At 40.9% G+C, this 24,761-nt stretch overlaps 1 protein-coding gene across 3 annotated transcripts in view; it reads right to left on the reverse strand.

Moving 5' to 3' along the window:
• The window catches only part of LOC117826387 (DNA ligase 1-like), a 28,904-nt gene extending 8,524 nt beyond the window's left edge, over positions 1-20,380 (reverse strand). Inside the window, exons 1-7 of one of the 3 annotated variants that reach the window (XM_034702389.1) lie at positions 20,142-20,380; positions 16,772-16,827; positions 13,093-13,259; positions 12,720-12,850; positions 6,989-7,168; positions 4,577-4,699; positions 4,107-4,197 (exon numbers count right to left, since the gene is read on the reverse strand). In XM_034702389.1, the coding sequence (XP_034558280.1) occupies positions 4,107-4,197; positions 4,577-4,699; positions 6,989-7,168; positions 12,720-12,850; positions 13,093-13,259; positions 16,772-16,827; positions 20,142-20,246 (853 nt within the window). In that variant the 5' untranslated portion in view covers positions 20,247-20,380. The remainder of the gene's footprint in view (positions 1-4,106; positions 4,198-4,576; positions 4,700-6,988; positions 7,169-12,719; positions 12,851-13,092; positions 13,260-16,771; positions 16,828-20,141) is intronic. The other 2 variants (XM_034702388.1, XM_034702390.1) reach the window with 2 other exon arrangements.
• Between the last annotated feature and the right edge of the window lie 4,381 nt (positions 20,381-24,761).

Below are 24,761 nucleotides of genomic sequence, written 5' to 3' on the forward strand. Positions count from 1 at the left end.
TCCAAGGCCCTCTGCACAGCAGATATTTTGACTTGTCAGAGCAACAAAGACACAGGCGTAACTAATTACTGATGGCTCTGATCCAGCAGTCGTTTCAATGCAGTGCAGCGATTTGTAGAGTCATTAGTTTGACAAGTCAAAATACACGCTGAGAAAAGTGTCTGTTCAACGAGCTTCTTCATCAGAGTGATGGATTTGAAAACTTTGGTTCTTTCTTTCAATTTAATATTAATGTAACTCAGAGCGAAATCTAATTAAGACCTTAAAAAGTGTGATTCACTCGGCTGCGGAATGAAAACTTGACGCGTAATAGCATAAATAAAGAACAAACAACAGAACCACAGGGTATCAAAACATCTAAATCCAGATGTGCTCGCTCCCTCGTCATCTCGTCTCTTTAAATGCATCCAGAGAGAGACGCTCAAAAAGAATCAAATAATCTCGCAGCTGATTCGAAGCAGAGCGAGCAGCAAAGAGCAAATGAGGTGATTGTGTTCCTGGGGACTGAAATTCTCAGATCAGCCGTCGCTCCAGTTCTCTTAACAAGCTCTGACAAGCTTAACAAACCCCTCTGAGAAGTTGAACAAGTGACTGACGGAGTGGAAAACTGCTCTGAGCAGAGCTGCCAGGGCTGTTTCTCTCAGCTTTGGCAGCCATCCTTCAAAGTCTTCACAACTTCTGGTGTCGAGTCCAAGTTCCTCAAGGTAGAAAACTTGATGTCTCATTTTGTTTTTCTCAAACCGTTTTTCTTCACATGAAGACAATGAGAACAAAAATTCTGCCTTCAGAAGGAAACACTTCTTCCTCTCAACAACAAGACGGAAATGCCTCTGATGTAAAATGAAAAGCTGTTAGAGTGTGTGATGACTCAACTTTTTAAGGTTGGTTCAACTTACTCAAGAAATACAGCATATGGTTTCTCCAATTAAACACTTTGAAGGTCTTTTTATTTCCTGAATAACTTTGGGTGTAAGAAGATAAGACGCCCTCCATACATTTTCTTCCTCTCATCCAGAGTCAGGTCACGTGGCAGTAAGCAAGATGCCTCAAACATTTCTCTCACCAGCGAGGCTTTCCAGCTCCTCTTGGGAGACTCCAAGGCGAATCCATGCCAGATGGGACATATCCTCCCTCCAGCAGGTTCTGGGCCTACCCCGAATTGGACATGTCAAGAAAACCACCAAAAAGAAGCACCCAGGAGGCCTCCTTATCAGAAGCCTGAATCCTCTGGATGTCCGAGCTCTGGACCCTTTCAAGCTTTCAGAGGTAACTCGTTGCAGTGGCCTTACATGATCTCATTCTTTCGGTCTCTACTCAAAGCTCGTGACCATGAGGTGAGGGTTGGAACGTCCCAGATACTGCAGGTTTTAATGGCTTAAAATAGGGCTTGTGAAGAACATACTCAAACCCGTTTTTTTGTTTTGGATTTACTATCGCGTGGAACAAACATCATGTGGTCTCATATTTCATTCAGCTATCAGGGAGGTGTTTGTGCACAACATCTGTAGCTGATTCACACGTTTTAAACGTCAGAGGAGACGCTCAGCTGGGGGCTGCGGCTGAGTGACAGGTCTCCATGTGCACTTTTTTTCCCCACCGCTGGACTGATTATGACCAGACTGTGCTCCAGACTGACACCTGACCACATGCTTATTTTTCTCAATAAGAACGAGTAGGCAGAAAACTGGACACTGCTGGTGTAAGATATGTTTCTGTTCAGTTCTCTTGTTGCAGTAAATCCACATGTTGTAGTCTGAGCCTTCACTTTATATGACTACATGTCCGCGGAGGTTATTTTTGAGCCTGCTTCACACGTTGATATTCAGCGTGTTTAAAGCTCGCCTTGGTCTCACCCCAAACTACATTGCAGAAATGCTAACAAATTATCTCAATTATCATTATAACAATTATCCTCTCGCGGCCTTAGATCCTCAGGTGGGGCTCTCGACTTTGGAATGACCTCCCTGAGGAGATAAGGCTCGCAGAGTCACTGACATCTTTTAAATCTCTTCTTAAAACCCATTTTTACAGACTTGCTTTGATGTGACTTCATCCTTCAAACTGTTTTTACTTCTATTTTATTATTATTATTAGTTTTATCCAACTAATTAATTGTTTTCAATTTCATTTGATTATATATTGTTTTAATTGATTTATTTTCATTTAGTATTTTAATGTTGCTAATTTATCCTTTCACTTTTTCTAATTTTCCTGATGTGATGTCATCCTCTCATTCTGAAAACCTCTTTTATTGTCCTTTTAATGCTTTTATTTACTTATCCATTTTTTTTATTTTTTTTTATTTTATTTATTTATGTATCCTTGAAAAACCTCTTAAAGCTGGGGTTGGTAATCAGATTTAGATACACTTTTTGTCATACTGGTTAAAATGATCTTTATGTCCTGATGGTAATCATTACATGATGTGTTCTTAAAAAGAGCGAAGAAAAGCTGCTATCTACAGCCGGAGTAAACCTGGGAAAACACCAACCAATCACCGTTTTTTGGGTGCCAAAATTTTAAACCAATCAAATCCCGTCCTGACGTTCTGCCCTCCTCCTGCACGTACATTTCCCCAGCGTGTACTCCTCGTCCCCGTCCCCTGCCTCTGCTTCCACTGACTCTTTTTACTGCCCCTCTCGCTCGACCTCGGGCCTGTCTCCTCTGACCCGATGAGGTGCTTTGCTCAGGACTGTAGTCCGGATCAGAGTCTAAAAAGCTCTCACCACGGGGGCTCTGACAAGCAGAAGAATTAATGACATTTACTAAGTCCTACAGGAATGTATCTGTACTGTAGCATCCGTCCAGACGCTGTAGGGATTTAGAGCCGATTCGTGAACACGTTGAGTTTTAATAACCGGTCACTGTCGGCCGTGATCACGCCAACCAACAAAACAACAATCAATGTTTGAATAAATGAAAAGCTTCTCCTCTTGTCTCTCCTCTCTCCTGCTCACACACTCTACACCTCTCCTGATGCCTTCACTGACCGTCAACACTGTAGGAATTAAGAACATCTACACTGAACAGGTTTAACAAACAGTAGAGCTGTTACAGTATTACATGTGTTATAACTTCTCTCCTGATATCGTGTCACCAGTACAACTGGATAATGCTAGAATGACAGTTGTGAGTACGAACAGCAGCCATGTCTGTTTGTGTTTTTAACTTTCACTATGATAATGTTTTGGTGAGGACCGGTTTTGAATCAGTCACCATCATATGGTCGCAAGTCAGCGGCGCTCGTGCATGTGAGCGGGGGGGGCGTCGTTTCGGAGGAGCTCTGAGGGAGGAGGGGAGGGTTAGACGGAGTCATGAGGAAATGCTACATTCAAATTCATGCTAGTTTTCCGAGACTACCAACTCCAGCTTTAAACAATGATTTATTGTTCTATTGTAACAACACTTCATTCTGTTTAATTTACGTGTATTTTTTTTAACCTCACGTTGTATTCTGTTTTGTATTGTTAAAGTTCCTCCTCCCTGTCTGTCAAATGGTTTACTTCATTATTTGAACCATGCTTTGTTTGTCAAAGCACTTTGTCAACATTGGTTTTTAAAGGTGCTACATAAATAAAGTTATTATTATTATTATTATTATCAGAGTTAGAAATTTATGACCAATCTCAAAGATGTAAAGTCAGCTGATCATATTTCATTAACTTGGAGAAAATTATCATATTAGAAAATATATGAGGAAGTTAAACACATGATGTGCATTAAAATCAAAACAACCGTATTTGCATAGTGAAGGAAGAAGCGGCAAATCAGTGTGAAAATTAAGGCTTTAAGCATCACTTCTTTGTCATTACATTTGACTTTTACAACTTCTGTTTATTCCCTTGAACTATCATGTTTCTTGGATTTATTCCTGAGGCGTGTACGATAGTTTAAGACGTCATATTTCAGCTGCATCCCTGACAGTATCACGTAATAACTTTCATTCATCAGCAGCTTTGAAACCTGAAACTCTCTGCGTCTCTGAAGCAGCGTCTTCACAACAGCGTGTGATTTTTCCCGTTGCGGTGACAAAGAGACAGAGAAGATGCCATACATAACATGTAAAAAACACCATGGTTTTTAAACACCTAATTGGGTGTTCGTACCTGCAGGAGGCGGGGCTTCACTCTCTGCCGGCTGCTCATTGGTCTCCTGAGCGGTCAGGTCTGGTGCGGCGGACTCGGCCTGGCTCGGCATCTGCGGGAGGAAGCAACAGGTCAACAACGGTCTCCAGAAGCAGACGTGAAGAGCTCCTCTGATCATTCTCTTTTCCTCTGCTTCATTTTGTTTCCTTTACTCTCTTCGCTTCATTGCATTTCTTTTCCTAACGTTGTTACCCATTCTGGACTCTGGACAAAAACCTGCTCTGAGTTTCTGGTTCACCACTTTTTATTGGATTAAAAAATGTTGAAATGAATGAGTATGAGAACCCGAGATATTTTACCAACACGCTCTCTGTGACAGTTTGAAATCAGAACTTGCTTTAAGGATAATTTAATCTTTCGGGATTCACTGTGAGGTTTTGGAAAAAGTAGGGACTAAAAAGGAAACAGCAGAATACAAACTGGTACTTCACCTCTGCTGTGCTGCCTTCCTCCCCCTCCTCCTCCTCCTCCTCCTCCTCCTGAGTAGAGGAAGTCACTACAACTGCAGAGGTTTCATCTGTGACCTCAGTTGCGTCTGAAGCTGCTACAGCCTCCTGATGAAGGAGCAAAGTCACATTCAGGCTGGGTGACACAAACAGTGAAAAAGACAACGAAGAGGTTCAACTGGGTCTGAGCACAGCTGTGCTAAGTACAGATGTACCGGTTTCTGTTTGGATCCACAATGCAGCGCACAGGTATTATTGATGGGAGAGTCGGACCGCTGCACAAAGTCTTCTCCAGCACATCTCAAAGATTCTCAATGGGGCTGAGGTCTGGACTCTGATGGCCAATCCATGTGTGAGAATGATGTCTCATGCTCCCTGAACCACTCATTCACAATGTGGCATTTTCATCTTGGAATATGCCCGAGCCATCGGGGAAGAAAAACTCAAACTCCAAGGACCTGTTTCAGTATTCAGGTAGTCAGCATTCTTTGGGTGCATAATATTTTTGACCCTAGACCTGACCAACTGCAGCAACCCCAGATCATAACACCGCCCCCACAGGCTTGTGTAGGCACTAGGCATGATGGGTGCATCACTTCATCCGCCTTTCTTCTTACCCCGATGCATCCAACACTCTGGAACAGTGTAAATCTGGACTCGTCAGACCACATGACCTTCTCCCACTGCTCCAGAGTCCAATCTTTATACTCCCTAGCAAATGTCCTGAGTTGTTTTCTTTGCTTAATGCAGGACAATAATTTGACCCTTCTGAAACAGATTAACATCCTTTCCACGACCACAGGATATGTCTTCTGACATGATTGCTTAAGAACTGAGAAGGTGCTCACTGCATCAGCTAGAGTTAAATAAGTTGTTGCTTACTGAAACATATCCATCACTGTTGTAATGATCCAATGTAAGATTCTTACCTATTTGCTTTTTTAAACCTGGGTGGCGACTATTTTTTTGGACGGGCAGTGTATTTCTTACACATTTGACATTTTCTTATCTGATATCAACAGCTTAGAGACATTTAGATGCCGTGTCTACCACCACCATTTTTGCACTGGCAGCGCCTATTGTCTATCTATACCCAATGTGATTCAGTGTTTCCAGCGCTCAGCGACCTCAGCGCACAAGCGCCTTCTCCGTCTGCTGATTTATGTCGAAGCACTCTCAGATCAACAGTTCAACACAGCCACACTCATCAATGTCACTTCCTGATCAACGACCAATCAGAATCTAGAAGGGGCATGACTTCTGAAATCAAGTTTGTCTACAACAATGGCGGAGGTCCGTAGGTAGGAGAAAAGTTATCCCACCTCTTTTCGAGGTACAATTTCTGAGTTTAGAGCTGCTGCTAATGCTCTGACACGATTTCTATCAATAGTTTTTACAGCTTCTTGATGAAATGCCGTTCAAAAGCAGATATAGAATAGAATAGAATGTACTTTATTAATACCCGAAGGGAAATTCAGGTGTCTGGCAGATAACATTGTACAAATCACAAAAAACAAGTAATTCAGGTGTCTGTTAGCTCATCTCCCATTGGTTAGAGAGTTATGAAGCCTAATGGCTGCAGGGATGAATGATTTTCTGTATCTCTCAGTCCTGCAGCGCAGAGAGATGAGCCGTCCACTGCTGCTGTTTCTCTGGTCCACAAAGAAGCATATGAGGCATACAGAGAATATTAAAACAGACCAAAAGGAAGTGTGGGACTACTTTTGTAACCTAGCAAAAGTTAACACTGGTATTGAAATTGAAGTTGTAGGCTCTGCCAAAAATAAAATTAAAAAAAGGCCTCACTGAAGACGGCCCATTATTAAATCTTCAAAAGCCAAAGAGCTCTTCATGACTGGGTGGAGAACAACAGCTCTGTGTTTCTTAGTGGAAGCTAAACATAAAAAACAACACACAGCAGCCAGTCAAAGTCCTAAAAAATGTGTTTCAGATGTGCAGAGGGAGAGAGCTGCAGCGCCAGGAATCAACCAGAACTCCGTTTTTATGAGCTGTGGTTTAAACTGATTTATATTTCTGCTGTTTTCTGAGGAAGAGCACGAGGATGTATTTTACTGGAGGCTGATGAAGGCCAGATTAGTGGCTTCAGTGTTCAACAGGAGCACGTCAGAAGTGTTATGGATGATATAAAAGGTGCTTCCTGATACTTTTAGCAGCATTAAGCTGTCACATCGACTTAGAGAAGTTGGAGAGATGTGCTCTTGTTGCAAAAAGAGAAACACTGAGATTGAAATCAGAGAAGAAACTCTATTTATAATCATCCAAAAGATAAGGAAGCCTTGGCAGCACTTTAAAGTCACACAGTTGAAGCTTTCATTGTTTGTTGGGAGGAGGGATCTACACCACCACATACTTTGGGATCAGCCTCGGGTCACTAACCTGTTTTGGCTCATCGTCGTCCTCCCTCTGCTCCTCTGCTTCAGGAGCTGTGAGTTGATCCTCAGCGTGATCGGAGGCAGCAGGTCCGGGGTCGACCCGGCTGCTGGGCTCATCCACTTCCTCTGTGTCGGAGGTTTCTGCCTTGTTAGACGCCTCAGCAGACTCTTCGACGGGAGCCGACTGTAGGACATGGACAAGAAGGCAATTAGTACAGCTAACAAGATTTAATGATGTATCCCAGCGACATATTCTCCTTTACCATGGGTCAGAGAACTCAGGGTATTTGCTGGTGTGAGCGAGATCAATCCAAGAATTCTCTGCATCCTTTCACTGCCTCATTACGTTAGATTTAGACGAGTGAAGCTGAAGACAGTCCTCTTATTCTACTTCCTGACTTCACTGCTTGTTTGTACATTTTCAATAACAGGTCACACATGCATACAGCACACTTTCAGCATTAAATCCGAAGCTGCTAAGCAAGGTTGAAGTGCAAACCATCCGATTCATTCTTATTAAAGGTGACACATCACGCTTTTTTCATCAATATACTGTATATTGGTCTAAGAGGTCCCCAAAACATGTCTTTAAAGTTTATGCTCAAAAAAACACTTTGAAATCAGATTTTGGCATGTCTGAAGAACCCTCTTCTTCAGTCCTCCTCAGAACAGTCTGTTTTCTCTCTGACCTCGCCCCCTCAGGAAGTGGATGTGGCCTTGGCTCTCCAGCACGTTGATCTAATGTTTACATGTTGGCTAAATAGACACGGCTGCTAACAGATCGCGTTACTTCAACCCTCTGAATCTGATCCAGAATCTGATCCTGACGGAGAGGCGCCTGCAGCAGGACCTTTCTGAAGGATTGGTCACAGATTTAGTGTTTCTTGTTGTTATATTAATCAGTATGGAGACGTGTGTCTTGGTACACAGCTAGGAACATGTAGCTATGTGGCTATGCTTACTAGCGCTAGCACTTATCCATGATAAATAAAAATCATCCACTAGATCTTCAAATCTGCAGACGTGGGGAGTAAAACCGACCTCTACCAGAAAGGCAGCAGGACCTTTCTGAAGGATTGGTCACAGATTTTGTGTTTCTTGTTGTTTTATTTTTCAGTATGTAGACGTGTGTCTTGGTACACAGCTACAGCTACAAACATGTAGCTATGTGGCTATGCTAACTAGCGCTAGCACTTATCCATGACAAATAAAAATCCTCCACTAGATCTTCAAATCTGCAGACATGTGCAGTAAAACCGACCTTTGTGTTTATTAAGACAGCCTACAACTAGCATGCCTCCCTCCTAAGCTCCTTGTTAGTGCACATTTGTGCAGGTAATGAAAAACGGAGGGGGGATTCAGTATTATTTTATACAGTCTATGGGCTGAACAAGCTCCGAGCTCTGACTCCGTGACAGACCGGATATTGTTGTTACGTAACAAAAACACGGAAGTCTGAAACGGCTCGTTTCACACACATTTACAGAAAGGTGGAGAAATCAGAACAGGGGCAGAATGGATTTTTTTCATTCTCATGTTTGTAGACATGCCAGGGAAACATATTTCAGGTAGAGAACCATTAAAGTCGATATTGCATGATATGTCACCTTTAAGCTGCATCTTTAAAAAAGGTCACCACAAGCGTTCACTGACTGTGAAGCCAAAGCAGTTAGAGCTCCCCCTACTGTCTGGCTGCTGTACAGGTCATAAACCTCGCCTCCTTCATGTTAACAGATGAGACATGAAACTATATAATTAAAATGCACGTCAATTATGAGCTGTCATTAAAGTTAGTTCTCATTGTGCCGGTTAATGCGCAAGTGTTCATTGATTGATTGACATTGGACCAATGAGGCTCTTGCAGCTTTCCTAAGCAGATTATTAGAGTAGAGGAGGAACGGGGAGAGAAAACATAACAAACACTAGCACAAGAGTCATTGAACTTTCTTTAACCTAATCCACACAACAACCTACCCTGCTTTAGACTGTGCCCACCTCTTGGATCAATGACTTCTTATCGGTAAGTTAAAGGGGTGTTTTCGTTAGCAGAAGGGTTGTGTGTTCTAGTTTATTTTAATTTGCACTGTTTGTTAATTTTCTGCATTGTAATTTGCCTTTAACTTTGTCTGCACCCTCCACAGGTGGTGAGGGCGCTAGTCTCTAAGTTGGTGCGCATGGCACACAAGAGGGAAGACTGGTCACGGTGCATACCATGATTGACCGCAGGCTCAGAAAATACTGGCATTTGACTAAGTTTGAAGTAACTTGAGCAAGAAAAGATTGTTCTCATTTTATTTATTGATTTATTTTTGCAATAAAAACTTGGATCCATCGCTCACTGGATATTTTTTGTTTGACTGAAAGCCTGTGCGTGTGATGCAGATGCCTGTACTCCCTGTGGTAAAGACAACAAGACTGGAAAAGATTACAGGACAAACCTTAAGTTTAAAGTTTTTGCCATTTCAATTTGTCAATGACGTGCCATGGACCGGCCCTAGAGGACTTTGAGGGCTCAACGTGGAGCAAAGACAAAGAAAACGCCAGCTTGAGGCGTGCCACATGGAGGTACGTGCTCTCACGACAAACTTTTTTGAAGAATTTCTTGTTTGAAAACAGAATTTCAGACTTCTTAAAACCAATGACACCACTGATTTTTGTTCCTATGGACTGCGTTCTTTATTTTACAACTTCTTTCGGCATGGCCAAACAGAGAGTGGTGGGAGGGTGGAGGGTGTGACGTCAGTCCGATGGTTCCACCAGCCAGATCGCATCTATGCATTCTTTGGCTGCATTTCTGCAATATGTCAGCGCCCATTCAAAGTGGTCTTTTGACGTCAAACCTCACAATGGGAGTCTCCATTTTACATGCAATCAGTGGGATTCTTTGGCTATTGGAGCCTCAAGTGTCTCCAGTGGACACTTCAGGAACTGTAATTTTTTTGTGCTTCCAGATTGACTTAAGCACCGGAGGCTGCAGCTTGGGTATTATTAGAGCCCCTTCCTTTTTTCAGTCATGTGGTGAGATTTCTCTCATTGAAGCTTAAAATCGCTATCTGAACAACGGTGTCACAAAGAAATACGAAGCAACACGCTTTGGAAAAACACACGATACTTTACAGGATGAAATAAATAATCCCCAGCTGAACAATGTGGAACTACTAATCACAAGTATTTATACTCAGATTAAAATGAAACTTTTCAGACACAGGACGTCAAATATGTTTGACAGGTTTGATTCATTGTGTGCTCTGGCTGATCCAATGAAAACCTGGCCTGCACGCAGAGGTAGGAGAACAGAAGAGTGTCAAACAAAAACTGTGTCTGCTTTGAATTTTGTTCACGAGAAACATCTTTAACATGTTAAACAAAAGAGGACCGGTGCAGAGGAACGACACACTGCTCGACTCCACAGAGGAATCAGACGGACACAAAGTGAGGAGACAGAACCACAGAGAGCCACACACACACACACACACACACACACACACACACACACACACACACACACACACACACACACACAGACTCTCTGGAGATTATCATCCTGTCACACACAGTTTCTGTCCAAACAGCTTTATCTGCTGCATCAGTGGGCCAACAGAGACAGGGATGTGGACACACACACACACACACACACACACACCAAACACACACACTCCTGAAATAACAACCAACAGCTACAGGACAGACAGGCAGACATGAAATGTGTGTCTGTGAATTTCAAAGGGCAAATAATAACACTGCAGCTACTGTCCATCCATCTGCACATTATTACAGCCACTGGACAACAGTTATGCGTGTGTGCGTGTGCGTGTGTGTGTGTGTGTGTGTGTTTTTCTGTGAGGTGATTTCCTGCTGCTTCCAAATGAGTCCTCACTCATCTCAATCATGAGATCTTAACTTTCTCTTCCTTTGTTTGAGGTCGACTTCGGATTAAACGAGCGCTTCGTAGTAAAAACGGATGATCTCCGAACTCAAAGAAATGTTCTGCTTCCTCTTATATACCAGAACAAAATCACTAAAACACATTCATTATACTTTGATAACAAGAGGTCCTTCCAATTTCAGATTTTTTTCAGAGCTTCGCTGTGCACTCTCATCCTGACTGTGCTAAGATCAGCCCACATACTGTATGATGAGCTGGATGCTGAGGGACTCTTACCAGTTGATTGTCGAGGTTGTTGACAAATGTCACACTGTATATCCAACTTATCTCCACCCTGCATGAGTTTATGTGACTTTGGCATCACTACTTCTATCATAATCAGGGTTTAAATCCTTCTAACTGTACAGGAAGGAACCTTAAAGAGCTCATAGTGCCCAATTACCCCTCTAGAACACTACGCTCCCAGCATGAAAGCTTCTCTAGTACCTGAAGTCTCTAAAAGTAGTATTGGAGGTAGAACCTTCAGTTATCAGGCCCCTCTCCTTTGGAATCATCTACCTGTCAGAGTCCAGGATGCAGACACGCTCTCTACTTTTAAGAGTAGGCTTCAAACTTTCCTTTTTGATAAAGCTTATAGTTAGAGCTGGATCAGGCTTGGACCAGATCTTAGTTATGCTGCTATAGGCTTAAACTGCCGGGGGAACTGACACACTTGGATCCTGTCTCTCTCCCCATCACTTACTTTAACTCTCCCTGTTCCATTAAAGTTACTAACCATAGACCTTTCTGGAGTCCTTGAGCTCCCTTGTCTCGTAGGTTCCTCTGCCATAGATGGTCTGCTGCTGTGGACATACAACTATCCATCTCATCACTATCATCTCTCTCTCTCTTAATCTCCCTCTATCCCTCTCTCCAACACGGTCTCAGCAGATGTGTGTCTAACATGAGTCTGGTCCTGCTGGAGGTTTCTGCCTGTTAAAGGAGGTTTGTCCTTGCCACTGTAACTTGCTAAATGCTGCAAAGTGCTCTGCTCATGGTGGATTAAGATGAGATCAGACTGAGTCCTGTCTGTAAGATGAGACTGGATCTTATCCTGTCTTGATGTTGGGTCTTTGTTCATAATAGAACAGAGTACGGTCTAGACCTGCTCTGTTTGGAAAGAGTCTTCAGATAATGTTTGTTGTGATTTTGGCTCATTTCCACAGTTTTAGCAGCTGCAATCATTAAGTGAATCAGGTCCAGAGAGTATTCGTGTTTGATTGGTGTAATAAAATGCATTTCATAGTTTATGGCTCCCTGTACAGTTTTTTAATCTAGCCTTTATTAGAGAACAGCTCTGATAAAAGATGGGGAATGTAGTGAGTAGTAAGCTAAGCAAAACCGGCGCCCTGGATCCCTGTGTTATTGGAAAGGACAAAAACTTACATAAACATGTACATCTGACTTGATGCCACTCATTAGTCTAACTGTGCATTGCTTATTAGTTTAACTCTTGCAGACTTGGTCACAACCGCCCTTTCATTGTTCTTCATTTTCCTGCAGTAACAGTGCCAGTCTCCTCTCCTGGCAACGAAGGCCAACAGCTGCACTTTGTTGACTGAAGGACAGTGTCAGCTGCAGATCACTGAGATCACAGGAATAATGAAAATGTGTGGTGGCAGACAAGATGAAGAGGAGGGGGATGAAATCAAAGTCTGAGGTTTTGATTTGGTGGCTGCAGCTTAAAGCAGCCGAGGCTGAAGAGTTGGAGAGAGGGAGGCTTCACTTTTCTCACTTCTAAGATGGTTCATACGTGTTTCAGTGTATCTGTGAAGACACTTATGAGTCCTGTGTGATTCTACTTGCTCACCTCTTGCTCCATTTGTGTCTCCTCCTCCTCCTTCTCCTCTACTTCCTCTTTGCTATCAGAGTTTGTTGTCTTGGTGTCTTCTTCAGGACACTGCAGCTGCTCCGACATCGTCTCAGCTTCTGTCACCGACTCTGAAGCAGAAGAATGAAAACAAGAGGCCACCGTTGGAACCCGATACTCAAGAAACTCAACCACACTCTTGATCCGATGTGCAAGAAGCCAAAATCATCATACACATAAAAAATAAAACAATGAGCTCTTAAAAGTGAAAACTCCAACAACTCTGGCACGAACTGCTTCACACAGAATAAAACAATCAGCCAGTTAACAGACGTGACGTACATGCTTTGAATAAAAACGCAGCAGCTCTTACCTGATGGAGGTTTGGCATCCACGTGATTCTCCTCTGGGGTGTCGGAGAGTTTGGCGTCTGCACCCTCTTCTCCTTCACTGGTGGCAGGTTCTGGCTTGATGATGTTGTTCTTTAAAGTTGCTGGGTCATCCGACTCTTGTTTGGCATGCTGAGCCAGAGAGCACAGCCTGAAACACACACACACAAGAATATTTTATTTCTCACAGATTTTGTACAAAAAATGATCAATGATTCGGGGAAAGTGGCACAGGGAATTCAAAACAGAAGGAGAACTTCCTTAAAACCTGATTTTGGATTTATGGCTCTGACGCTGATCGGACGTGTGCGTAAATGTGGATTAAATATGTATCTGAAACATGAAGTTACAGCTGCAGCTTCCTGAAGTATCACAAACATTGAGATAAAGTTTTGTGTAGGCCGCGTCCTGCAAGGACGACTGAATGCTGGAGGTGCTAGCTCTGCTATCCTTAGTCACACTCAGTAAACCAGTTTAAAACAAGCAGCAACCTCCAGTCTCAAAATATGAGGCCCATGTGGAAGGGTTAAAAACTGCAATTCATCGAGCGTCCACTTGAGGCTGGCTGCAGAAACACCGGAAACCACATACACACCCATTCAAAGAAGACAATCTTTACAGCAGAAATAAACATGTTTACAGTCTGGATCAAAAAACGTTTTACGTCGACGTAGCTAATTTCTCTATCGGCACACACTGTACGGGGGGTGAATTTTTTACAGAGGATATTAAGATAACGAGTTTTTGCCCAAATAAGGACATGGCTGACTTGATTGTCAGGCAGGAGCACATAGCTGTTGGCTAGGAGGCTCACACTAAGTTTGGTTGAGTTCAGCATTACCAATATGGCTCCCACAGACGATTGGCTTTAAAACAGCGCTCAGGAACAGATGGGTGACATCACGGATACTACGTCCATTATTTATACAGACTATTGTTTTAAATTATTTATACATGTGCTCACTTCTGACTGTCTTTTGACAAGCTATGGCATTATGGAATTAACCTGATATAGGATCTATAATTAGATGTTGGGCATACAGGCACCCTATAGGGGTGTCAAGAGGTCTGAGCCAACTACGGGCTGCGACTCGACACAGAAAAGACTCAATGTGTGAGTCTTAATCCTTGGGAAGAAGTTCTGAGATGAATCGAATGATTAAAGGTGTATTTCGGTTAAGACGAGATCAGTTGTGAATCTGTGTCCGGCGGGACAGTAATGGCCAAATTCAACTAGATTCGTGTCCGGTCTGTCTCCGATCCATCCCGGCACCAGATCTGATAGGTTTCTATTCTAATCAATGTGTTAACTTCCACTGGATCTGCTCCGTTGCGTTCTGGCTGCGGACACGGATCTGGTGGATGTCCCATCTAAGAATATGCAAGTTACGGACTTCAGAGCAGCTAAGGGGGCTAATTATTTATAATGATCCCTCCTAATTTAAATAAATAATAAGACCCAACACTATTTACTATGTACACTAAGTTACATAAAGAGAGAGAGAGAGTAGATCAAACTGGCCACATATAAAATGTAAATGCTTGAAGTGTCTGCTGTCTGTACTGTTCTGGTTTTCATTTTGTTTTTAACTCTGTAAAGCACTTTTAATTGCTCTTTGTATAAATGATGCTTTATAAATAAACTTGCCTTTTGAGTGTTTACGGACCTCCAGACTAGTTGGTTAGTAAAGTTTTGCACCTTTGCATGTGACTAAATCTCTATAAAGTCAGTTCCTGTAGGTGAAAACAAGTCAAAGAATTTTCAGATGCCCTGCAGACCATCAGACGTCTGAACGTCAAAAGGGTTTTCAAGCAGAAAGTATCATCCTGGCAGGGGAACGTGTTGGTATGTGACCGATGAGCATAATGCGGAAATAAGCTCAACTTGAAAACACACCTGGCTGAGCTGAAAACAAACGTTTAAAGGATCAATTTTATTCCAGGAAAAAGCTTGAAATGTGGTCTTTGGGGCATCATGGAGTGAACCCTACTGATTCCGACATATTTCCTGTCTCTCTAAAGCTGTCCTTTCAAAATAAAAGGCACACAGCCCAATCTTAAAGTACAAAAAACATCTTTGTATTTTCTGTAAGTCAATAAAACCTGAAGGAAGCTTTTCAAACAGGTTAAGGACTAAAATAACGTACTTTCTAAAAAATACAGCTGCTGAAAAATGTCATATTTAATTGTACTTGCTCAAACAACTGCTCTGAGCTTTGTTTGATTCGTATAATTACAGTGTGAGATTCACACTGAGGGGAATCATAGATGTGAGCTGAGGTCATTTATTCATTCATTCATTAATCGGCTGCACATTAAATCCTCCCGGGCTGGCGGGGATTGGAAGCCAAATCCCAGGAAGCACTGGGCAGAAGGCCAAGTGTCCATTCACAGGAGACAGTACACATACACACACATGAACACACACCTATAGTAACATCCTGTTCACGGACACAGTTTGGAGCCTCTTGTCCAAACTACTGTCTCTTTCTGCTGTGACTCCAAGAGACAAAAATGAATGTTGGTGTTTACATAAAAATAAACAATGATGGTGATATTATTGAGCAGGAAACAAAACGCCTAAGATCTAATATAAAGAAACACCAAACACACAGTTTAATGCGGAGATGAGCGCCTTTACTTGACTAAAAAATTAGATAGTAATATTTTTATTCATGCAAGCCCAAAATGCCGGTCATGTGTCTTTTCTATGCTGTAACGCAGCCACCCACCACTAGCTAAAAGGCTACTGCAGTAATGCTACAATGCCCTACTACCCAGATGTAAGCAAACACAGAAGACAAACAGCATCCCATGGCGTGTCATGGTGTGTCAGTATCTTTAAAATTGAGATAAAGATGTGTGTAGGCCATGTCTGGTTAACTTGACTGGACGTTAAAACCTGGTGGTGCTAGCTCTGCTATCCTTAGCCACCCTCAGCAAACCATTAAGGCTGGTTTATACTTCATTGTTGACCCTACGCAGCAGTGGTCGACGCAGAGGTGAGCATTACATACTTGTGTGTCGATGTTTCCTTGTCACGCAGCAATACTCTCTCAAAACGCTGAAAGGCAGTGTGGTCTCTCTGATAGTCGTGTCGTCTGTTTCCAGCCCGCTACGTTCTGTTTACTTTTTCACAATTCCAAACTTATTATGTTAATTTACAGCTGATACATGTTACTTTGTATCATACAGTAATGATTACAAGGAAGAATAGAGAGGAGACGAGCGGACCAATCACAGGGCTTGCAATTCGATGCGTTATCACATTTTGGTGGAGGTCCACGTTGGCTACGTGCGTAGGCCACTACATAGCTATGGGACTTAAGCGCGTGGGCTACGCCAACGATTCATTGCAGAAGTATAAACCAGGCTTTATACATGGTTCACTTGACTTTGTAACTCTGTGATTAACTGTGTTAAATAAATTGTGCTCACTTTTGACCTTCTTTGTGAGTGTTTTCTTACTTTCAAACAAGTCGGTTAGTTAGGTTTTCAAGTTAATGTTAGATTGTGGGGACAGGTTTGGCATCTTTTCTCATCATTTCTTGCAGTTTGATGCAAATTATGTATTCGTTTACTGTGATTATTCCCTCCATACCTCATGGATACAGTCTTTTATGCTACCTTAACTTTCTAGACCATGTGAACTTTATGACTTACTTCCTCCAGCCAGTGTAGATATCTTGAAGGTTGGAGCTCTCCTCAGTCGTTTCCACCTTCCAAACAGAAAAAACAACGTTCATAAAACACACTAAAAACATTCAGTATTGTTCAACTTTTCCAGAAAAATCAGGAGAAACTGAACATTGCATCGACTGTGATGTGGTTGGCTGATGTTCCTGAAAAGACAACAACCATCAAACAGATGGGAAAAAAAGATGAGCTAAAAGGGGAAAAGGCAAATTTCCTGTGAAGGAATGGCTTCTCTTTGATGCCACATGCTCCAGGAAATGAATCCGCAGCAGAGTGATTACCAATGAGAGCTTGGTATCTTCGTCACAATTTCTGAAGAACAGGGACGACTCGGAGAGGCGCTAAAAAAGCTGCTGAAGACAAATTTTCCTTAAACTTTGTCAGCGACTTCAGACGATGGTATTTTTAGCCTGAGGGACTGAAACCTGAAACTTCTGACTGACCAAAGAACAAGTTTCACCAAAACAGACACAAGGAATACAACACTGTAAAAGTACAAGAGAGAACAATGAACGTCACAAAGTTAAGTTTTAACATCTGATGTGTTTGAAAAGTTCAGACTGAAAGGGAGGTTTGGACTGAATTTCAATAAATACCTTTAAAAATCATCAATGTAGCAGCTTTTTATAAAGCCTGAAGATGCATACCGGACTACGGAAGCCCTAAGCGGACATGCATCCATACATTTTATATTTCAATTCAACGTTTCTTCCCTAGAGCTGCAACTTCTACTGATGAACAAATTAGTTGATCAACAGAAAAGGAATCAGCAAATATTGTTTAATTTTTCAAGTTAATCTTTGCAGAAATGTGGTTTGAGTATTGTTTACGGGCTGCTGGTTGAAAAAGATAAAACCTCTGATGATCCAGTTTTCTGATGTGTTATACAGAAAATTATTATTGATTGATCACAAAGGGTTTTACCAAAAAAAAATTACAAAATCCATTTAAAGTCGCAGCCGTAAGATGTCTAATGTGAAAGCCCCTGGTGGACATGCCTTTCAGTTTTTCGGTGATAATTTGATGTAGCTGTGATTGGCAGGAACACATTTTGAGATGTTCTCTTATCAGTCTGAATCAAAATGTTTTAGTGTAAACAGGGTTGTTAATGTCAAATATATATTAAAACCAAGCTGCAACCTCCAGCCACGAGAATTGAAGCCAATGTGGAAGTGTTAAAAACTGCAGTTCTTCAAGTGTCCACTTGAAGCTGACTCCAGAAGTACTGGAAACCACGTACACACTAATTCAAAATAGCCGATCTTTACAGCAGAAATAAACATGTTTAGAGCCTGGTACAAACAACGAGTGTAGTCTGGATAGCTCATTTCTCGATCTGCACACACTGTAGGGGGGGTGAATTTTTCATAACGCAGCAATTTCCGAGATATTAATATTACTATATTACGAGTTTTCCATTACGAGAGGCACAGCTGACTTGACTGACAGGCGGGAAAACTGTACCTGTTGGCGAGGAGGCTCAAAGCCCGCCTCTTTTCCTTTGAGTTCAGCATTTCCAATATGGCTGCCACCAACGATTGGCCTCAAAAACAGCGCTTCAGAAACAGATGGGTGACGTCACGGATACTACATCCATTATTTATACAGTCTATGATTAATTAGGGCCCTATGATATCTGTTTTATTTTTTTCCAAATTCTGTTTTTTCGTTTTTAATATTTTAGAATTCAGTTTTTTACCCTTTACACTTATTTTACCACCATATAGTGTTTGCTTTTTGTGTCAGTGAATAAAATGTCCGTTAATGAAATGTAAAAATCCTTAAATTTATTGATGTAACACATCAGTTGTCAGCTGTTCAGCTCTGTATTTTGGAGTAAGAGATGAGTTTTGTGATTTTTTTGCAGAACAGTGTTTCTGGTGGCCGCTTCAACATTTTGTTTATTTTGGCTGGGGGCGGGAGAGTGTTTGTGAGGAGATCATAGACTGTATAAAATATGGACGTAGTATCCGTGACGTCACCCATCTGTTCCCGAGAGCTGTTTTGAAGCCAATCGACGGCAGCAGCCATATTGGTAATGCGGAACTCAACTAGGCAGAGTGTTACGTAGTGTTAGCCTCTTAGCCAATGGCTGTGTGTTCCCGACCGGGAGTCACGTCAGTCATGTCCTTATTTGGGCAAAACTCATAATCTTAATATCTTCTTAACCGTCATGTTAGAAAAAAATTCACCCCCCGTACAGTGTGTGCCATTAGAGAGATTAGCGTTGTAGGGCCAAGCCGTTTTTTGAACCAGGCTGTAAACATGTTTATTAATGCTGCAAAGATCGTCTTTTTCCCATTCATATCTATGTGGTTTCCGGTGTTTCTGCAGCCAGCCTCAAGCGGATTTTCGATGTATTGCAGTAAATATCACTTCCGCATTGGCTTCATCGTTTGAGACCGGAGTTTGCCGCTTGGAGGAGATGCACGGGTGGTGCCACGAATGAGCGGTCCCTGGAAACATTTCCCCAGACAAACGTTCCTTCTCCTCATGATGACAGCATTTCAGTCACATTTTGTCAATTTACGCAATATTCCGCGTTTAACTGTAGATTCAGTTTTTATTGGCCAATTGCGCAATTCCGTCCGCGATTCCGTGAGCGCAGAAATCGTAGGGCCCTACTTAATACCCTGGCTGTTACACATTTTCATATCACAGACATCTTTTATTTTGAAAATCATTGGTACATTCTTTTTCCTTTAGAATCTGCTGTGTTTTCTTAAATGTAAAGTTGTTTTGTTCTTGGAAAAAGCGTTTAAATTTGCTTTGCACTTCCCAGCCAACGTACAAAATCCCAAATAAAACCCAAAACATGCTTGAAAAATTAAACATAATGTTTTTCTATTTTAAAATAATGTTGATTGATAATTTGATTTTCTAGGAGTAAGTCGAAGCTCTAGCACATTAAACACAAAATAACAACTCAAATCAGTAAATACATTGAAAATGTTGAATGGGGTATCAGGGTACAGCAGCAGGCTAGTAGCAGGGCTATTTGGACGACCATGCAGCTTCTGTAACATAATGTTCTTTTCCTGCAAGAGGCCCAAGAAAGGAGCCATGTGCTTCAACACACATTGAGGCTGCTTCACACACACACACACACACCAACTGACCTGCAGCTCTACATAAACACTGGAGCAAGAGAACACACACTGAAATCACCTTTATATTTAATTCATGCTCTTATGCAACCCCTCAGATGTGCATCTCTCTCAGAAATGTGAAGAAACCATGAAAAGAGTCAGAGTAAAGCGTGTTACAGAGGTCGAAGTAATGCAGATCAGGTCTACACTACACAAGGCAGCAAATGTTGAATCCCGAGACCTCTTACCTGAGGAACGTGTTTCTCCAGGACTTTAGCAGCCTTCTTGTACCCGCTGGTCTTCAGGTGCTGGTAGATCAGGACCAGCAGCGCGTCGTCCCCCTCTGAGGCCATGCTGTCCGGATGGACCGACTCAGACCACAACGATCAAAACTAGAGAATTATTGAACAGTTATTAACAGTTCAGCTCATGCTAGCTATGCAGCGTGAGTGCATGGGCTGCTGAGGACGACGCCCCCCTCGAAGTGCATCATGGGAGGTGGAGTTTTTTGGGGGTATGTTTTTTTAAGATAACAAAATAAATCACTGAAACATTCGCAAGAAGTTAAATGGACTAATGTCACTGTTTGGAGGGATCAAGCCTATAAAAAAATATATTAAAAATGTGTAGTAATAATGTTTGAAGAATTATATGTTTGTACTGATATTTTAAAACAGATTTATTAACAAAAAAGCAACTTTTATTGCATTTTCCTTACTTATGGCTAATCTTTTACTTTTTATCCCATCTTATTTTCCTTTAATTGTTTTACTCTCTAATATCTCATTTACTGCCTTTATTGCTTTAATTCACCTTGATGTATTTATTCATTTCACTTATTTTATCTTCATATAATGCTTTAATCTATTTATGCCTTCCATACTTGTTATTGTCTTTTAGCTTCTTAGCTTCATTAATTCTATTTTAATTTCTTTCATCTCTTTTACCCTTAAATGCTTTATCTATATTGATGATTTTATCTCTGTATTCCTTTTATTTCACCTTATTTCTTAGCTCTTTTAGTAATTTGTCCATTTTTTTTTACTGCTTGTAGCCCCTTTTATTGTTTCATCCCCTTTATATTCCATTTGTCTTACTTTCCTGGTCCCTCTGGTCTCAGTACATATTATCAGGTTCCTGTGTTGCCTGTGATGTCAGGTTGAATCGTTGTTTGGGTCTCTGTGTGTTTTTTATGTGCCCTGTAGCTTTTCAAGCACTTTGTACTCTGTGGTTTTAAAAGGTGCTTTATAAATAAAGGTATTATTATGAACTATCTTACATTCTCCTTTAGTTTTTGTAATTTTTCCTTACCCATCAATATTATCTCAATTTTGGATATATATGTGTTATAATGTTTTTATAGCTACTTTTATTAGCTTTGTTGCAAATGTGTGTCTAACATGAGTCTGGTCCTGCTGGAGGTTTCTGCCTGTTAGAGGAAGTTTGTCCTTGCCACTGTAACTTGCTAAATGCTGCAAAGTGTTCTGCTCATGGTGGATTAAGATGAGATCAGACTGAGTCCTGTCTGTAAGATGGGACTGGATCTTATCCTGTCTTGATGTTTGGTCTTTGTTAATAATAGAACATAGAGTACGGTCTAGACCTGCTCTGTTTGGAAAGAGTCTTCAGGTAACATTTGTTGTGATTTGGCGCTATAAAATAAAGATTGATTGATTGAAGTAGCAAATGAAGAATTAAAAATATCATTTAATGCTAATTATTTACAAGATTGACCTGCTATGTACAAAACTAGTGCACTTCTTGTGTGTATGGAAGCTTACTTTGGCCAAAAAAAGGATACAGAATTGATGAGATGTTAGAAAAGACGGAAAGATTTACGAGTTTATGAGTCAATCTCATGAGACTGGCCCTATGAAAGACGCACTAGAAAGAATTGTTCCGTTATAAAACATCCCTAAACTATTCCTTCATGACAAATATAGCTCTTAAGCCAATATGACTGTGTCTTCACTTGTATTTCTTTAAATAACCACTTTAGACTTTTCATCCTCCTTTCATTGTCCCCATAAGTTGTCTTCCTTACCCTCCATGAATGAATGCCTTAAGCACCCATCTTCTCATCATGGATGTCTAAAGTCTTGATATTTAAATGACTGATTACTACAGTTTAAGTATTTATAATATGCATGATCAGGCTTTAAAAGAGTGTGCTGTAAGTCTGGGTAAGCAGACGTTCCTTATCTAGAGGAGCTACAACAATGTCTGGCAGCATTCCTGCATGTATTGCTCACTGCCAGTGAATCAGGCTTTAAGAAATCACAAACCACCTCCACCGCTGCTTTGTTTGTTGGAAACTTGGAGCATCACCAGCTGAGGAGGCTCACCGAGACCAGGAGAGGTACTGCAGTCCGGAGTACTCTAGAAAACTGAGACACAAGAGGAAATGTATGAAATACCTGAGGGAGAAGTCTCTGATGACTGTTAGGGATTTTTTTAAAAAAGGACCAAAAACAATCATTGTTTAAAAAAGTCTCAATTAGAAATGATCTGATTATATCTCTGGCTTTTGGAATTAAAGCACAGACCAAGAAGTCTGTTGCAACATCTGGATTATAAAGTGTTTTTAGATCCCAAAACAATGGATTAAATCACTGAGTATGAAGATGTTACATGCAACATTTATTTCATTTAAAATGTAAAGTGTTCACTGCAATGCACAAGTCATAGTATCATTAAAAACACACATTTAATGTCCATATCCTTATATTTAGCTTCCCTATAAAATCTTTAATTTCTATGTATTGAATAATGTTAACATTGTTTTTGTCTCTTTTTATTCCTGGTGTTATAACTCCCTGAGATGCAGACAGTATTTTTCAAACACTATCCAGCATATTGTATGTTGACTTCTCTTTCTTCATCTATTCAAAAGTGCTGCAGCATAATCCATGTCACATAAAATCATCAATACCAGCCTTTATTGCTTGATCTATTTGACCTCTTTCCGGTCTCGAACAGTTTTCTCTGGTTGACCTGATGCCGTTTTGCAGCTGCACAGTTTGTTGCGTAAAGAGAGAAATTCCTGGTTTTCTGTGGAGTGCCAGCTGGCTCCTCTGCCTGCTAAACAGTCCAGCCTGCAGTCTCACCGCCTCGGGTGATGTTCTGTCCCGGCTCCCATGAACCCCAACAGAGCACACTGGGACGATGACAAGAACTGTTCAATCCGAGAGAGATATCAGAGTCACCATGAAACAAAAAAGCTGAAGAATGGGATCTTTATCACCCTTTCTCTGTGACAAGTAACGCTAATGAAAACAAGAACACCGGATGTTCAGCATTGAGCCCTTCACAATAAAATGATCTATAGAAAACAGAATGATTATAGTTTTTTTAAATAATGGAATTGTCAAATCTAACATCAGTGGTTTTACATGAGTTGCACAGGGCTCTTAGTTTATCAATCAATCAGACTTAATTCGTAAAGCGCTTTTCATACAATGATTATAACACAAAGTACTGTACATAAAAAAAAATAATAATAAAATAAAATAAAAATACAAAAAAAAGAAGACCCCCACCATCCCACAACCCATATGTAAGGTCAAGAACAGGATATATGCAAAAAATAGTATTAATAAAAACAAATAAATAATAAAAATCCATTTTTAAAAAGTTGCTGAACAAACTGAGGAAACACTGGAGGTAAAATAAGATAAGAAATTCACCAAAATAAAATAAATTAATAAGATAATGAAACACTAAAAGACTCAACAAGTAAAATAAACTAAGATGCTACCTAATAGTTAATACAACAAAGTAAAACACAATAAAATATAAAAATGCTGAGAGGTAATCTGTAATAATCATTACATAATCTATCCAAGAGGTACAAACAGCCGAATTTATCTGCACTACTCATCAAAGCCAGTTAGCTTAGCTTCTATTTCAAATATAAGCATCTGTGCTAACATGGTTACAAGGTTCCCTATAGCCATTTCATTCAACATATTTATTTAAACTTCGGAAAGTATGCCTCAGATTACCAACTGTTGTACATATTAATAATAATAATAAAGTCTGAACTTAAAATCAAAATGCTCAATTTAGGGAACGAGCAAGTATATACAGGACTAGCTGGGATGCTTGCTATCTTAGGATGCTAAGATGGTTTATTAGCTTTCTTGCCTTGTGATACAAACAATATGATACCTGAGAGTTTTATGTTATTCTGTATATCAGCTTGCTGTTTCTATCTTTATTAACTTTAAGTGAGATAAACAGCCTTTTGGCTCAATTTGAAACACTTGTCGCCAATAGTCAGAGTAGGGTTGCCACCTTGGATTCGTAAAAAAAAGGGACACTCAACCAATTGTTTGGGGCGGAAGGCTCAACCACTATTACCAGTTCAGACTGACCAAATGAACTTAAATTCAGACATAGGACACTGGTAAGCTTGTCTTCTTCTGGTGAACCTTCTTTGGTCGGTCAAGGCATGATGTCTGTCTAACATGAGTCTGGTTCTGCCTGAGGTTTCTGCCTGTTAAAATGACGTTTTTCCTCGCCACTGTAACTACCTAAGTACTGCACTGTGCAAGGCTCATGATGGATTATGGTGGGGTCAGACTGAGTCTTACCCTGTATTGAAGTTGGGTCTCTGTTCATAATTTGACATAGATTGGCCTAGACCTGCTCTGTTTGTAAAAGTGTCTTGAGATAACGTTTGTTGTGATTTGGTGCTATACAAATAAAGATTGATTAATTGAGATTGATTGATTGATAAAAGTTGTGAGGCTGCCTGTTTTGTTAGTTTGATACTACAGCTTGATGCATTTTTGTTTTTGCTTGGATTTCCGATGCATTTTTCCCTTCAGATTTTACAGAGATTTTCGCCGGACACAAAACGCATG

Source organism: Notolabrus celidotus, chromosome 15, assembly GCF_009762535.1.
Source record: "Notolabrus celidotus isolate fNotCel1 chromosome 15, fNotCel1.pri, whole genome shotgun sequence".
Taxonomy (NCBI): Eukaryota; Metazoa; Chordata; class Actinopteri; order Labriformes; family Labridae; genus Notolabrus; species Notolabrus celidotus.